This window comes from Monodelphis domestica, chromosome 5 (assembly GCF_027887165.1).
Source record: "Monodelphis domestica isolate mMonDom1 chromosome 5, mMonDom1.pri, whole genome shotgun sequence".
Lineage (NCBI taxonomy): Eukaryota > Metazoa > Chordata > Mammalia > Didelphimorphia > Didelphidae > Monodelphis > Monodelphis domestica.
The window spans coordinates 136,686,727-136,704,195 of NC_077231.1; the positions used below are offsets into that span (position 1 = coordinate 136,686,727).

Sequence of the window (17,469 nt, forward strand, 5' to 3'; positions counted from 1 at the left end):
ATTGAAGTAATCATAGCTCGTTTCCATGCTGCTCTTAGGGTTTACAAAGTATTTTCCCTCTTCATTGTTTATTCAAAATAATAGCTGATTTTAATTTAGTGCTTTGATTGTAGTGTTTTATATTATCTCTCTTGAATCCTATGAGGTAAGTGTTCTTACTATTCTTATTTTATAGATGAGAAAACTATGCTGAAAAGTTAAGTGATTTGCCTAGGGTCATACAGCTTAGAAGTGTCTAAGGTAGAATTCAGAGACATTTCTTCCAGGTCTCTAGTCAACATATATTTTTTCAAAATGAACTTCACTGTTAGATTCTACATTGCATGTATGTTTTTGCCTCCTGGATATTTAACAGACTGTGAAGAATGTGTAAATAGCTAAATTAAAATGCTCTAGGTGGTGACAGACATTTTGGAACCAGAATCCTAGACATAAAATTGCCCATTAAAGCTTGCTTTGATTTAAAACACTTTCTCTTAATTGAAGGTATAAGCAAAAGCTCAAAAGATCAAGCAATTTGCAGTGAGGTGATACATTGAATAGAGTGCTGGAATGGGAGTCAGAAAGACCAGAATTTAAGTCTGGCATCACAAATCCTGCCTCAGGCACTATCCTAGGCAAGTCATTAGACCCATTGCCTCAGTTTCCTCATCTGTTAAATGAAGATTACAGCATCTAGCTCCCAGGGGGGGTTGTCAGGATCAAGTGAGATAATTGTGAAGCACTTGGCATGGTGGTTGGCACACAGTAATCACTATATAAATGCTATTAAGAAATTGCAAGTCTGCTGAATGACCCTTAAGGCTTTGTCTACTTGTGAAATGAAGTGTGAAAACAAGACCTTTGGAAAACTTGGCTAAAACAGGACTTGGCTGAAATGCCAGGTGTAGTCACTTTACTCATTTCAGGAGCATGATATAGGCGATCTATCTTCTTATCTGTGCTGCTTTGCCATCTTCTCCAATGGATTTGTGAAAGCTCACTCTATCAAGAGCCAATGGCATAACTTACAAAAGAATTCACCTTTATATAGCACTTTGAAGGCTTACAAAATGCTGTCCTCAAAATAGTCCTGTCCAAGTGTCACATGTTGCAAAAAAGGAAGAAGGAAAGTTAAGTGATTTGCTTCAGGAAACAGCTAAGCATGAAGCAGATTTGTTATCCTTTGAGAATCTTCTTTTATGGATAGGATATATTAAAGAAAAAGTCTACAACAAGAACTTTTTAATGTGGACTGCCTTAATTTCTGTCATTTCTGCTAATTAGTGTTCTTCCAACTTAAGCTTTTAGAGTTTTCATTGATGCTAGTCCAATGATTCCCCAGAACTATTTTATTTCAGGTAACTACTTGCTTGTGGGGACTGCTGAGTTCATTCTCCAGTGAAGGTATTTGGCCTGAATTTGGTTAAAACTCTAATGGTACCCAGAGAAAAGAAAAGAAAAGAAAAACACGTTTTTTCCTGTGACATTAAATGAGAAGATAACATCTGTCTGTGTGTTCAGTCTTGTGTCTTCAGCAAAATTGGGACAGGAAAGGATGATCCTTACATGTGTCTCTTTGTCATCTTTCCTCTTCCTTCTGGTTTGTTCAACTTAAATACAATTTAAAAAATTGATCACTGACTTCTACCTTCTGCTGGTGCAGCAAGACCAAATTTATTCATTGGAAAACAAATCAATTTCTTGCTTATAGAAACCTCTTCTAAAGAAATTCTGGTGCAACCACAACAATGTTTTCGGTTAGAATGTGACATACCTTTTACTCATAGGCTAGTTTTTCCTTGGTGTTTATTTATTCAACACCCCCTTCTCTTATCCTATTAATATTAGTGTTATTTCAGGAAATCACTACAATATTAACCCAAGGATAAACATTAGGAAGATATGTTTTCTCTGAAAGTCTATAAATGCCTTTTGGACAGTCATGTTAGTACTATGCTCTAGAAATTAAGATAACTGAGCTTTGACTTCATTTCTTTTAAATAAACAGAAACTAATATTATTAGAGTTTTAATACTTACCCAAATGGCTAAAACTTCCACTACTGATAGTGGGGGATGGTTACCCAGAAGAAGTCTAGCTCTGACATTCTTCTTACAATTTAGATGCTTCTTCAAAGTTCATTAGAATTTTGGAACACTTCATTGTGGGACTTTGTGTTTGGATTCTTTACTTGATTTTTATCATATCCTATCTAAATAATGAAATTATGTGCATATATATCTTTTTAAAAAATCACCCAAGGGGGCAGCTGGGTAGTTCAGTGGATTGAAAGCCAGACCTAGAGACGGGAGGTCCTAGGTTCAAATCTGGCCTCAGATACTTCTCAGCTGTGTGACCCTGGACAAGTCATTTGACCCCCATTGCCTAGCCCTTACCACTCTTTTGTCTTGGAACCAATACATATTATTGGTTCCAAGACAGAAGGTAAGGGTTAAAAAAAATCACCCAAGTATGGGGGATAAAATCCATTTTTTATATAACTAGATGATTCAGCCTTAAAAGATTAATTTGTTTTACAGTTACTTAAGTACTTTTTAAGAGTCATTGCAAAGTATGTATTAAGTCCTAGATGGTAGAAATAAAATACTGAGTTTTCCAGTGCCCCAGAGTAGTTCTAGAATAGATATGTGGCAAACCCCTTTTGATAGCTGCTTAGGACTGCCTAAACTTGAAGGCCCAACCTCTGTCTTTTATTTTGCTGATGGAATGTTTAAAAGGCTCTTGAATAATGGCCCACCTGTTCCTGTTTTTCCTATCAATGTGGAATCTTGATTACATTTTGTCATTAGTGTAATCAGAAACCCTTATAGATGGAGAAATGAAAGACTCTAAGTCATGGGTTCTTAACCTTGGGTCTGCGAACTAAAAAAAACACATTTTGATTTGCTATTTCAATATATTAATTAGTTTCCTTTATAACTCTATGCATTTTTTTTTTGAGTGTGCTAAAATGCATTATTCTGAGAAGTTCTTAGGTTTCAGTAGATTGCCAAAGAGGTATATGACCTCCCCCAAATTAGGAACTCTTGCTTTAATCAAAGCAGGTGACCCACTGGACATAATATTTCCTGAAGGAGTAAGACCATAACTTCAGAACAAAATTTTCATTGTGGTCGATAGACTATTAAACTTAAATGTTAGGAAAACTGAGTTTGAATCTTTCCTCAGACACTTACTAATTGTGTGGCCCTGAGCAGTCACTTAACCTTCTCAGTCTGTTTCCTCATCTATAAAGTGGAGATATAAGAACACCTCCTTCCCAGAGTTGTTGCTGTGATATATGCATACACGCTCATATATCACTTTGCAAACATTAAAATATTATATCAATATACTAACTATTGTTATTGGCATTATTGGAATTCTACCTGATGTAAAGTGGGATTCTGAAAAAATGTCTAATTTAGTGAAATTTCTAGTTTAGCTCTCTAGGTGTGGGGCCATGTGGGATATAAAACATCTGTACTTATCATTGGACTATCATGTACAAGTACTTAAAGGTGAACTGGGGCATGAAAGGGTTACTCTCCTTCTGCACGCCCTGGTCCCTTCTCCATCTTCATTATGCACATACCACACCTTCTAGCTTCACTCTGTATCCTTATTTCTTTACATTCTTACTGTCCCTTACTTAAATGTTTCCTTAAATTCTCTCTCTCCTGTTTCTCTCTCTCTCTCTCTCTCTCTCTCTCTCTCTCTCTCTCTCTCTCTCTCTCTCTCTCTCTCTCTCTCTCTCTCTCTCTCTCTGTTTCTCTTTTCTCTCTTCCTTCTCTCTTTCTTTTTTCTATTTCTCTTTCTCCTCTCTCTTTTTTCTCTCTCCTCCCTCTTTCACTCTTTCATTCTTCTCTCCTTTGTGCTATATCTCTTCTCTCTCTCCATTTTCTCTCTTTTCTCTTTTTCTCTCTTTTTTCTATTTCTCTTTCTCCTCTCTCTCACTTCTCTCTTTGCTCTCTTTCTCTCTTTCTTTTTTCTATTTCTCTTTCTCCTTCTCTCTCCTTTTCTCTCCTCCCTCTTTCACTCTTCTCTCTTTTGCGCTGTCTCTTCTCTTTCTCCTTCTCTCTCTCTCTCTCTCTCTCTCTCTCTCTCTCTCTCTCTCTCTCTCTCTCACACACACACATGCACACATACACACACACTTCACTGACCTGCTCACCCACCTCATACCTCCCTCATATGGTATATATAACACATATCAATCATCCAGAGTTTTATTTTTTCACTGTGTATAGTTCATGTACTCTATGTTCCTTCTCTCCTTTATTTGGCTCCCAAATCTTCCTGCCCTTGCTCACCTTTATCCCAGGGGCTACTGGATACTTTCAGGCCTTCCAGACCAGCATTTATAGATTTATGACCAAATTGCTCTGTGTTGAAACTAGTTTGGGGAACCTCCACCTGAGGGAGTAAATGGCTAGATGTTCTAAGAAGCTTATACTTCAGCAGCAACTCTCCATAAATGGAACCATATTGATCAGGAATAAACACTCAAGAGTACAGGGGGAATCCTGTGGAAAAGAGATCAAAGGAGACAATCTTTTATTAGATACAAATGAATCTGAGACATTTAGATAAGAGTTCCTTGATATTATATCAGCTAAGTACAAGGGAAACTGTTCTGGATCAAACATGTTTTGAGTCAGTCATGGGGGATAGGCTGCCTCTAAGAGCCTTAACACTGACTGGCTTTGTGTAGCCCTGCTACGGAGCATTGAGAGGAGGAAAAGGGGGTGAAAAGGGAAACTATAAGGAATGAGATTTCTTCGTCTTCAGGTTTGATTTGACTATGTTTATACTCCTACTGTGAACAGGATAGTCATTCCAGATAGAAAAAAATAATAAACAAGGGAATAGATCAACTTTTATTGTACACTTTTGGTTGCCCCTGTGTTTTCCTCACATCGTGTCGATATTGTTTCTATAGCAACCACAAAAATTAAAAAAAGTAGAACAACCTCAACTTGGCAAACCTATGACCAAGATTAAAAGCTTAATGATGCAAAGTGCCCTGACGTATTATTGACAGTATTCTGAAAATATACAGGTCTATTCCTAAGGGACCTAATGGGGAGCTATTAATGTGAATAGTCTGGGTGAATGAGCACTACACTATTACACAGGGATTAGTATAAATCCTTTTTTTAAAAATCAATTTCAAAATCTATAATAAGCAATTGTGTTCAACAATAGAATCAAGTGGATAATAAGGGGATATATATCATCTGCATCTTCTCAGGTACAAGACATGACTAAGATAGAACAGCACTGATTTAATATTAGCTGGCTAGATTTAAGCCAACAAGACTACAAGCTTCTTAGACCTAGCACATGGTCTTCATATTCTAAGTTCCTCCTCACCTATCATCCCAAGGGCAGTATACGCTCACATCTTTCTGCACGTGTAATCCTTTCTCCGACATTTGGCTTTATAAAGGCAGTTATTTAAATGGCATGATCTGTAAGGCGCAGGCTTTCTCTTTAGCCAAAAGTAAGACCAATATTCTGATGCAAGCTGTGGAGGCATTAGCAGCAGTTGTATATACCCCAATTTTTAACCTCAATGCTTTTGAGAGGAGCCAAGGTTAAAGGGAGAGACGGCATAGTTTTAATCAGACTACACAATTTAGAAAATGGTCATTCCACTGGGATTTCCTACTCTTGAGATTTTCTACTCAAGTTTGTGAATATTAGGGATCAGAAGAATTTGGTTACAGGGGATAACTTGTAAATGGGTTAAAGTTAAAAATCCTAATGGATGCCTTCACATATCACTGCCAGATACTGGAAAGCCAAAGTAATTAAAGCTAAGCAGAGTGTCTACCTTCAAGAGCATGTGTCCTGGAGTAGACAGCCTGTCTAGATCACAGACTTAGAATTTCCTGTCACAATATGCTTTTGGAAAATGCATCAGCACAAATAGCAGGATTTGTAGACCTGCCACTTTGTGGGGTAGGAAGGATGGAAAGGAGTGGTTTTCAGGCACTCTGTGCCAAAATAAAGACTGGAGTTGCTTTGCTTTTGACCATTACTTTTCCTCTTGGCTACTTGGCTAATAAAAGCTTAGCCTGACCAATACCTCTCTCTCCTGCTTCGAGAAGTTGATATACCAGTCATAAGAAATGATGCTTTTCTAAAAGGAGCCACCTTCTTGTTAGCTTCTGACTTCGTCTCTTAAGTAATAAAGGCTGGACATGGCACATTGGGGTGTCCCATTGCTCACTAGATTTGAATTGAAATTTCTTCCTCCTGGATAAAAACAAAGTTATTAATGCATGGTGAAATGTAACTTAGCACAGTGAACTCATGAGCACGGTAGTAAAAAACTCTCCTTTAAACCTTTATTGCTATCAAAATGGAGTAGTAGCTATTCTTGGAGTCAGGAAAACCTATTATATAAGTACTGCCTCTGACACGTACTAGGGTGGGTGACTATGGGCAAATCAAAATGTTCTCAATGACCAAAACAACTCAAAAATAGTAAGTTACAGAAGACCTGCTGATTTGTGTTGGTAAAAGCAATTCCACACTGGGAGAGCCCCATATCAATGCAATGACAGCTTTGGAAATATATGGGAAAAGAGGCTGTTTGCAAAATGCCTTGTTGTCAGCCTTGGGAACATGGATATTCTGAATGTGATCATGGAAAAGGGAATACGGAGCTGGACTTTGACTCTTGTGCTCCAACCTTTCCTAGAGGAAATGAGGGACTGATGCACTTTTCAGGCCACTGATTTGATTATTTATTTCATGCTGTGGGAGTCCATTTTCTAGTGAAGACTGGACTCTCTAGTTATTTATTTTTTTTAACAATGAGCAATGGGTGTTGTGTGATATATATTATGTATGATATGGATGCTGTGATATTTGACCTTGGATATTGCTGGGAATGATTTGGCAGCCAAAAGATTTTTAGGCAATTTCTAAATAGTCATCCCTTCCCAACCAATAAATCTGAATTTTTACATGTTCCCTTTTGTTCATTCCTCACCAAATTCCTATCATAACACTTCCCGGTCTTTATTGACTAATGCAGTTTTTAATTTTTAAGCATGCATTTGTGGTTTTCCTCAGGTAGATACCTATGCCAATAGCTAAACAGAAACTGGGAACTGCATTTACTAATTTTCCTATGGATAGACATTTAGCTTTTGATGATTCTATAGAAATTTTTGTTAATGCAAGAACTGATTGTCAGCAGACACCTGTGTTTTTGGCTTTCAACTATGGAAAAGGGAAATAAGGGGCAGAGAATAATCCTGAGTGCACTAATGTAAGTGGAACTGGTAAAAAATTTTATATGAATGTATTTTTCTGAAACTGTTTCATTTGCAAGTTGACATATACACACAGTGACAGTTAACCCACGACTGTCCCCCATGCCATCACCATTTCTCTTCCCCCACCAAGTAAAGACCAGAGCAAAGACATTGAGGGGATATATTGAGGCCTTTTTGAAAGCCTTTCTCTCATTCACCTCTTTCTGACCCATCAGTGGCACAGCAATATGAGAAGCATGGAGAGCAAGGAATAGAATATTAGCTGAAATTGAAGGAAGGACAGTTGAAAAAATAGTTTTATGAAGAATAGATATAGAAGCTTAAAGGAAGAATAGAATATCAATAGAAAAAGAAAGGAAATGGGAAGATTGAGAAATGAGGCATTGAAAGTTACTATAGAATTTGAGGCTGAAAAACTAAACTAAATAAAGTCTCTCTTTTAGTGTTTAGCTTATTGCTTCAATTTTCACACACACACACACACACACAAACTCAAAAAAAAAAGCCAAATCAAAAGTTTTTAAAGAGTTCCATTAGAATTGAGAAGTTGCTTTTCTTGGCTAAGGAACTTTGAAAGGAAAAAAAAAGCCATAAACAGGAACTTCTTGGTAAAGAACAGAATTATTTCATAAGTGCTAGGGTCTCTTACTTAAAATCTACAAATGATATGTGTGTGATTGTACTTTTAAATCAAAGTTTGCAAATGATTTTTTTAGAGTTTCATAATCTCTGATTGTAAGAATCCTACAAGTAAGCCCAAGAGAATATAGATACCCCAAATGTTTTTGTTTTCAAAGTCAGTTGTTGATATAGTGACCACTATCTAGCACTACTGATAGCATTTTACAATGAGGACCAAGTATGTGGCACACATCTTGGTTCAGGTCCTTGTATTCCTCACATAGACAATTCTAATAATCTCCTTATTGGTCTCTTTACTTTTAATGCAGTTTAAACACTGCTGCCAGAGTAATCTTCCTAAAGCATGGATCTAATTATATTACCTTTTAAATCAAAAACCTTCACTTGTTCCCCAGGGCATAAAGGATGAAATCAAAATTCCTTAGCATGGTTTCAAAATGTGACCCCAACCTTTTTCCATTCTTATTTATCACTATTACTCTATACACGTATATTGCAACCAGTTTAGAGTACTTTAAAAAAATGAAAAAAAATAACCACCCAATGGAACTAAACTTAATTTTTATTTTCCCATTTTCATGGCCTTCCCTATATAGGTAAGAGAGCTTGTTGTACTCATGGCCAAATCAGCTAGTTTCTGGCAGGGTACCCTGTTCTGTGTCATTTCTTTCCAGTTTCAGGTATGTGAAAGAGAATTTAAACTCCTTTTGTTCATTTTAATTTAATCAATCAAGAACTTGGAATTCCCCGCCTTTCACACTTAGTCATTAACACTTAATTAGCAAGAACCTTTTACTAATAAAGGAAGTTCATACCCTAAAAGACCACAAGCACTGTCCATTGCCTAGCAAATTGGGATACTGTAATTAATTCCTGAGATGTGACAAGGAGGACTGATGGGTGGAGAAAACTGTGTATAAGTGGGAGCCTCTGGGACTTTGGAGTAGTTCTTTTTGTCGTCTTTTGCCTCGTGGGCATGAGATCTGGTGAGGTTCTTTTCCAGCTTCTGATTTCAGCTTCCTGATTTGGATATTGGATTCTGGTGAATCTGCATTGGAGACTCGGAAGAGGGATGTTTATTCAGGGGAGACTCTTGCCTCCTTAGCGTGAGAGACTGCTCTTTGCAGCACAACCTCTGCCTGACTGGAGACACTCTCTTGGGCTGGTGAAATTTGCATTCGGATTCACATTCTCAGTCTGAAGGCACTTGGACTCCGACTTAGGGCATTTTTAGCTAGGCAATATTTTCTACCTCCTTCATACATTTCCCTCTCTTACTATCACTATTTTGCTATAACAAAGCTACTAAAAGTCTCATAACTTAATATTTAATTAATATAAATGGCGACCACAATTAAAAAAATTCTTATATTTGTCAAACATATTTTAATTATTATAGGTACTGATAGCATTTTCCCCCAGACCTGGGAGTTTAAGCCATGGCAACCTGGGAGGCAGGATTCCAAGTGGGATGTTGCAACCAGCCTGGCACCAAAGCCCCGAGAAGTCAGGGCACTTGGGACTCAAACCCAAGGTGGGTTTTGGACTTGGATTTTGGGACCAAATTCGATAGGAACTCCTAATCCCTTTCTCTTCTTCAGTATTTGAGGTCATTAGCAGCAAGGCAGAAGGGAGATGAAGACCCATATTTAAGAAGTTTGCATATTTATGATTATGCCTTTGAAGTAATTATTTCTTTTCATTTAGCTCCATCTAAAATTCCCCTCTCTTACTCCCCAATTAATAAGCCTGCCCTGATCATTATAATCATAGGAATTTCATCCTTTTTTGTATTTGACAATTGACCTCTTTCTGCCACAATGATCACATTCTGCCTTATGTTAGTTATGTTGTTATTTCCTCATTACTAGACTGGAACATAATGAATAAAGTATGTGGGGGGAATATTATAAAATATATTTGGAAAGGAAAGGAAGTGTCAGATGGTGGATGACCCTGAATACTAAGCAAAGGTGTGTGAGTTTTATTTACTAAGTAAGGAACTAACTACTCAAGTTTTGGGGCAAAGGAATACTATGTCCAAAGCTATGCAGAAGAAAGACTTTTGGGGTGAAAACAGGTAGGAAAATCAGAGGGAGAGAGAGGAGAGGTGAGAAAATCTGTTCGAAGACTACTCCAACTTTTGTACAGACAGAGTAGGTCTAACATATTGGAAAGAGCACTATGCTTAGAGTTAGGAGATATTTGACTCAAAGCTGTCTCTGATGTGTAAATAATTTAATCTCACTGAGCTACAGTTTCTTCATATGCCAAACTGGGAAACTAATATCCAATGTATTTACTTCACAGAGTTGTTCAGAGAATCAAATTATATAATTGTTATAAAAAGCCTTTTGTAAGCTGTTTGACAATTGTCAGCAGACACATAGTAGGCACTTAATAAATGCTTGATTGATTAATTGATTACTGAAGAAGGCACTTGAAAGTTCTAGGAGGGGATAATATTGTCAAGGGTTGAGTGTAAAAAAAGAAATAAAAAGGATCAAGAACAAATTCTTGAGGAACACAAACATATGGGTGCTGGGAACCAGGTGAGATATGAGATAGTTTCCAGGGTGCCTTTTCTTCTCAACAGGGATACGTTTTCCCCAAAAAGCAATAAAGCTGTTTCCCCAGACTTGATTAGCACCAGTTTCCTGGTTACCTAAGGGCATAAAAAATCCCACCTGAATGGAGCTGGGGCCCTTTAACTTGATGAATATCTGACAATTACTTGAGTCATCATTCCCTATTGACAAGATGAATTTGTTGGGGGAATCTTAGCAATGCCACTCTGCTGTATCTTTTTTTGCATATATTTGCTGCAAGAAGCATTCATGTGGTGAGATTAGCTCACTGAGTTTTGGAGAAGACTTCCTAGGAGAGTAAAGAAAGTGCACAGTTGTTGCCCACCTTACAGAAGTTGGACTGTCAGGACAATAAAACTATTGGAGGATGGATAAGCTGTGGCATATGATTATGATGGAATACAACTGTGCCAGAAGAAATGATGAACACGTAAACTTTTTAAAAACATGGAAAGACCTACATGAAGTTATGAAACAAGCAGAACTAAGAAAACATATAGCAACAAAAATATTATTTGTTGAATGACTTATACAAGTCATTATATCCATCATATCCATCTCCAGAGAAAGAACTAATGAATAGAAACAAGTGAGATATAGTTATACATACTCATATCTTTTGCCAAATGATGCCTTCTTTAATGGGGGGAGGGGAAGGATAGAGTTACCTGGGTATTATAATGTAATAAATGAACAAATAAATAAATTTAAATTAAAAAATAAAACTGAAAGTGAACTTTCTCAACTAGATATTCAATATTCAGCAACTAGAGAATGAGATTTTTGGCTTATAGGAACCCTGCAGTGAAAGAGGAGGAGAAGCTAAAGGAACTGGTTGCTATGGAAAAGAAGGAATCTTTCCTGATGGGGCAGAACTAGGAACCCATTGCATTGTCTCTGATCCAGAGTTCTAGTTTCAGAGGTTCCAGTTCCATTGTATCTTGCTGAGATGGGAGCCACAAGACAGGAAAATGAAAGCAGAAGTGAGGAGGAGAATTGGAAATTCACAGTAATGGTAAAAACATACCAGAAGTATTTTTTGCTCTAGGGAGGAGATTGATTCCCACCCTCTACAGGAGTAGGGTTGGATGGCTGGGAAAGTCTTCTCTCTCAAAAAATTGGGCAGGTTGTAGGAGAAGTTCAAACAGAAATAGAATAAATCACTGAAGCAATGGCTCCTGAGGTTAACAAAATGCTGAGATGCTCTTTGCAACTCAGTTACATAGGCTTTGGGATCTCTGAGAGGTTTTGTTACTACAGTCAGCAAAATTGAGTAGACCCTCAATAAGGGGAACTTTTCCCCTTTTCTTTTTTTAGGTCACCAGGATGGACAGATCCTGCTTTTTTGGGTAGAGCCCCCATCAGAGTGTCTTCAGACTTTAGTTCTGGGTCTACCCTACCAGACAGCTATAGTGGGGTGGATTGATGAACCACTGAAATTTGAAGGAGGAGGTTGGGATAATTGTGGTTTGGGCAAATACTACTATCAGTGTGAAAAGGTGCACTGAGAACAGGGGAGGACTTACAAAGCCTGCTGCCCTTCTAGATGGGCAGAAGGCACAAACATCTCTCAAAGGGAATTATTGGTGTTGTTCTTGAACATGTACTGATGGCCAGCCAGCCCATTTTCCTAGTCCTTGCCCTTCTATCTAAGACAGAAAGTAAGGGTTTATAAAACAAATGAACAAACAAAAAACTGCTCAGAGAAATTCAGCACCAGGGTTATAAGGACCTTTCAGTTCTTCCTAGACCTAAAGCATCTTCTAAAGCTCCTGCCCCACAGGATCATTCAGGGGAGGTTACAGAGAATAGTGGTATTGTGAGTTCTTACTAGTTAGTGTCTTCAAGGGCACTGTACAGTTTTTGAGAAGTAATTGCTCACCTCTTATGAGATTTTACCTATTATATATCACCAACAAATACCAACATTTCAATATAACAAACAAAAAGAAAGAGATTTATTTAAGAAACCATGAGCTTGTTTTATAGTTTTCAAAGGGATTTTTATTTATAGGTAATAGATCTCTCTATTCTGTTAGAGATATGTCTATTTACATCTATTATTTTATATTAATATAATTAAATTAATATATTAAAATTATCTATTTATAGATGCACATACATACCTTTATAATATAACTGTATTTTAACAAAACTATTTACTTTAATTTTGATCTTATCCTTTTCCATCTTTTCCCTCAGAATCCACACACTCTTCTAAGAGTCCTTCCTTTATTCTATCCCCCTATCTTCCTATTTCTCTGTAAGTTAAAATGACTATTAAAAAAGATATTTTACTTTACCAATTACATGTAATAACAATTTTCCATATATATTTTTTGAAATTACAAAATGCAAATTGCCTCCCTTTCTCTCTTTCTTTCCCCTTTAAGGAGATGGTAAGCAATTTGATCTAGATTACACATGTACTATAAGATGACTTTTTATACCCTTTTTAGATGTATATGTTATTCCCTCCTTAACCCAATTCTGATACATATAAAATTCTAGTACTACCAGCCTTTAGTTCCCTCCTCCTTTCTGCTGTTAACAGTTCTATTCCTTTTTGTTTTGTATGAGATAATTGCTGTTTTGCCTTTTCCTACCCAATTTTATTTTTTAGGATCATTCTACCATACTCAACTTAACCTCAAGTCTTCTATCTTTGTTTACTTTTTTCAAACTGCTGTAATAAGGATATAATTCTTAAGTTACAGTTAACAGTTTCCCATATAAGTAAACAATTTGACCTCATTAAATCTCTTATAATTGGTCTTTTATGTTTACAATATTATGTTTCTCCTCATTCATGTAGGTCAATTTTTTTTGTTGGGTTCTATTCTTTTCCTGAAGAATACCTGAAAGTCCTTTGGTTTATTAAATATCCATTTTTTCTTTGTTGGATTATACTCAGCTTTCTTAGGTAGTTTATTCTTGACTGCAAACTCAGTTCCTTTGCTCTTCAGCATATCATGTTCCATACCCTTTGGTCTTTTAATGTAAAAGTTGCTAAATTTTGTGTTCTTTTGACTTCAGTTCCATAATATTTAAACTGTTTATTTCTATTTGTTTATAGTATATTCTCCTTGACCTAGAAACTTTGAAACTTAGTGATAATGTATCGGTGAATTTTTATCTTGGAATCTCAGATAGTGATTGATATTTTTTTTTCAATTTTTATTTTATTCTCTAGTTCCTAAGTATCAGGGCTATTTTCCTTAGTAATTTCTTAAAGTCTAATGTTTAGGTTCTCTTTTGTGATCATAACTTTCAGATAGTCCAACATTTCTCATATTTTCTCTCCTCAATCTGTGTTCCAGATCAATTGTTTTTGTAATAAGATATTTCACATGCTCTTTTATTTTTTTGGTTCTTTTGATTTTATTTTATATCTTATAGTTATATGAAGCTATTAGCTTCCTCTTGCTCAATTCTAGTTTTTAAAGTGTTCTTTTCTTCCATAAGTCTTTAGATCTTTTCCAATTGCTTAAATTTATTTTCACAATTTTCTTGATTTTCTTGCATTACTCATATTTTTCCTAATTTTTCTCAACATCTCTTATTAGATTTTAAAAGTTCATTTAAAGCTCTCCCCAAAACTCCATTTTGGGTTTGTGAACATTTTACATTTTTCATTGAAGCTTTAGAAATAACTATTTTGACCTCCCTGTTTTCTTCTGAGTTTGAACCCTGATCTATATATCTAGAGTTATGTTCTTTCTCTTTTGCTTACTAATTTAAAATTTTAAAAATTTTACTTTTCATCAGCCTATTTCTTGGTTGTTAACTTCATATTAAGGTTGGGCTCTGTTTCCAGGGTGTGGGAGATAATATCTCAGGCTTCAGGTTTTTCATACTATTATTTTCAGAGCTCTGTCTCAGGACTTTGACTTCTTTTTAAAAAATTTAATGTCTCCACCAACTATATGTAAAAACATTTTCTAGCATTAAAAAACAAGAATTTTGAGTCTTGGATTTTTTCTCTCTCTTTATTTCCCCAGATGGTAAGTAGTCTGATACAAAAATTTTACATGTGCAATCATATAAAACATTTTCCCATATAAATTCTTTTGTGGCATGAAACAAATAAAATTAAGAAAGTGGAAAAAGTTTGATTTGGTTGAGATTCAGGTTTCAGCAGTTCTTTCTCTGGAAGCAAATGGCATTAAAAAAATACTAAGTCCTTTGGGATTGTTTGGGACTATTTTATTTGAGAATAAATGTTATTCATAATTGTTCATCAGACAGTATTCCTGGTCACTATTTACAATGTTTTCTTGGTTTTGCTTACTTTACTCTGCTTCAGTTTGTGTTAGTCTTTCCAGGTTTTTCTGAGCTGCTCCTGCTTATTATTTCTTATAGCATGGTATTCCACTATAATCATATACTATAATTTAGTCATTCCCCAATTGACGGGTATCCTCTCATTTTCCAGTTCTTTACTCTCACAAAAAGAGCTGTTATATGTACAATATTTTTGTACATGTAGGTCTTTCCCCCTTTTATTTTTTAATTTCTTTGGAATTTAATCCTAGTAATGGTATTGCTAGGTCAAACAGTATATTGCAATGTATAGTTTTATAGCCCTTTGAGCATAGATCCAAATTGTTCTCCAGAATTATTAAATCAGTTCACAGCTCTCCCAGAAGTACATTAATGTCTCAATTTTCTCACATGCCCTCCAAGTTTTATCATTTTCATTTTCTGTCATAATAACCAATCTGATAGGTTCCGGGTGGTACCTCAGAGTTGTTTTAATTTGCATTTTTCAATTTAACAGTGATTTAGAGCATTTTTCTTTGCATGACCATAGAGAATTTTGTCTGTGAACTGTCTGTTCATATCCTTTGATCATTTTCCAACTGGGGAATGACTTGTATTCTTATATATTTAACTCATTTCTCTATGTATTTGAGAAATGAAGCCTTTATTAGAGACATGTTAGATTTTTTTGTGCAATGATTACTGTGTATTATTCTCCACCCTATTGTCCCTCTGTTTAGTTTCTGACTACTACTATTCTGCTCCCAATTTGCCATGTTTATATCACCTCCCCTTCCCCTCCTACTTTCTTATAGGGTAAAATAGATTTCTGTACCAAATTGATTGTTCTTCCTTTATTGAGCCAATTCCTATGACAGTAAGATTCAAATGCTTCTCTCCCTACCTTTTTCATCTTCCCTGCCACTCTTTCATGCCTCTTTTATGTGAAATAATTTACCTCATTCTATTATTCCCTTATCCCAGTGCAGTCCTCTTTCTCATGCTTTAATTTTTTTTAAATGTCATCCTATCATATTGAACTCACACACTTGCCCTCTCTTTATGGATACTCCTTCTAACTTTCCTAATAATGTTAAAGTTCTTAGGAGTTACAAGAATTATTATAAGAATCATCTCCCCAGATTCTCCCAACCTCACATTACAGGGACCCTCTCTAGCCATATAAAATTCCAGAGCTGTTGCCTTGCCCAAGTCCACTATCATAATTCCATCAACTTGCTCATTTCCCAAGTCTAACTTTTCTACTCTACGACAGTTATAGAGTCAGTCTATATCTTGATCTTGTTGTAATACATGTGTTCCATTTCTAATTCCATGTTCATGAACTCTGAAATCCCTTTATCAGATCATGATCTATTGTCATCTTACCTCTTCCTCTGCTTTGGAACTCTTAAGTCTTATTATTTGTCCTCATTACAACTTCCAATCCTTTCACCCATCAATTCTTTTCCAGGCCATGAACCCTATATTGGCTATACTCTTTGGCTTCTTGATTCCTTGGTAAACCAGTTCAGCTCTCTACTATCCTCTTCTCTTATGTCCATTTACCATACTGTATAGATTTTTGCCCTGTCAAATCTAGGAACATTCCCACTATCCAATATCTTTAGGCTTTCTCCTTAGATGTTACTGAATTAATCTGGAGAATTGTGTACACACTACAAATTTACATTGCAAAATCTCAACTGGGCCCTAACTATGGCAAGGCAGTCCTTTTATACCTCTCTAATAATTTCATTATACCATCTCATCTGCTTTTCAGCCCTCCTTGAATCCCCCATGTTTCCCTTTTCCTTCTATTACCCTTTCATCTAAGAACATTTCCTCATACTTCACTGAAAAAATTAAGGTAATTTGATGGGAGTTTCCTCTTCTCTCCTCATTTCACAGCATTCAGAGACCTCTTTGCCACCATCTCTGCCTTCACCCTTGTCTCACATAAAGAAATCATCCTTATTCTTTCCACGATAAACCCCTGTATTCAAACAAGTGATCCTGCTTCATCTTATATTTTCCAGGTGATTGTCCCCTTTATCATTTCACTGTCTCACTAATTTGTTTCTGTCTACTTACTGTTTCCCTACTGCCTACAAAAATGATCATATCTCTCCATCTTCAAAAACCACCAGATTCATCTATCCCCAATAGCTATCATCTTATATCTCATTTTTTGGCAGAATTTTACAACCCTATTAAATATCATCTTCATAGTTTCAGTCCATTGCTTCTGTCACTCTTTTATCCAAGGTTAAGAAGGTACCTTTAGCTTTATGATGCTTGTAAAATAGCTATGTGAAATGCTTATAAAACATCTAAATGACTAATTAAAAATATTGAATTGGGCAGAGTCTACAATAAACTACTAGAGATTTCTCTTCAGGCCAGTAATAATTTTTTAATCAACACTTTTTGGATAATTATTCAATTAGCTAAAATTATAGTTACTATACTCTAGCTGACATTTTTTCCCATTTTCTTAGTAAGAATATCATGACTTTGCTAAATACCATGATGAACTCCAGATACATTATTAACTCATCAGCTTGTAAAATGAGGGTTAAGCTAGAATAGTCATCTATAAAATTATGTTGCAGATAAAATGAAGATAGATTGGATCTCCAAATGGTAAATGGTTAAAACAGAATGCCAAATTAGTTGATAAAGTTATAAATCATAAT

At 35.9% G+C, this 17,469-nt stretch overlaps 1 protein-coding gene and 1 long non-coding RNA gene across 7 annotated transcripts in view; one reads left to right on the top strand and one right to left on the bottom strand.

The window, feature by feature from the left end:
* Positions 1-1,316: 1,316 nt before the first annotated feature.
* The window catches only part of LMNTD1 (lamin tail domain containing 1), a 147,947-nt gene continuing 131,794 nt past the window's right edge, over positions 1,317-17,469 (bottom strand). The window contains exons 12-14 of one of the 5 annotated variants that reach the window (XR_008912214.1): positions 6,077-6,246; positions 4,296-4,508; positions 1,317-1,579 (exon numbers count right to left, since the gene is read on the bottom strand). Coding sequence is in view for 2 of the 5 variants with exons in the window: in XM_056799418.1 (XP_056655396.1) it covers positions 6,220-6,246 (27 nt within the window). In the remaining 3 variants the exon portion in view is untranslated. Of the gene's footprint in view, positions 1,580-4,197; positions 6,247-17,469 lie in introns of those variants that run through there. The other 4 variants (XR_008912213.1, XR_008912212.1, XM_056799418.1 and 1 more) reach the window with 4 other exon arrangements.
* LOC103093965 (uncharacterized) overlaps positions 11,416-17,469 on the top strand; it is an 81,343-nt gene continuing 75,289 nt past the window's right edge. For both annotated transcript variants that reach the window (XR_001624814.2, XR_001624816.2), the window contains exon 1: positions 11,416-11,522. This is a non-coding gene — a long non-coding RNA (uncharacterized LOC103093965). The remainder of the gene's footprint in view (positions 11,523-17,469) is intronic.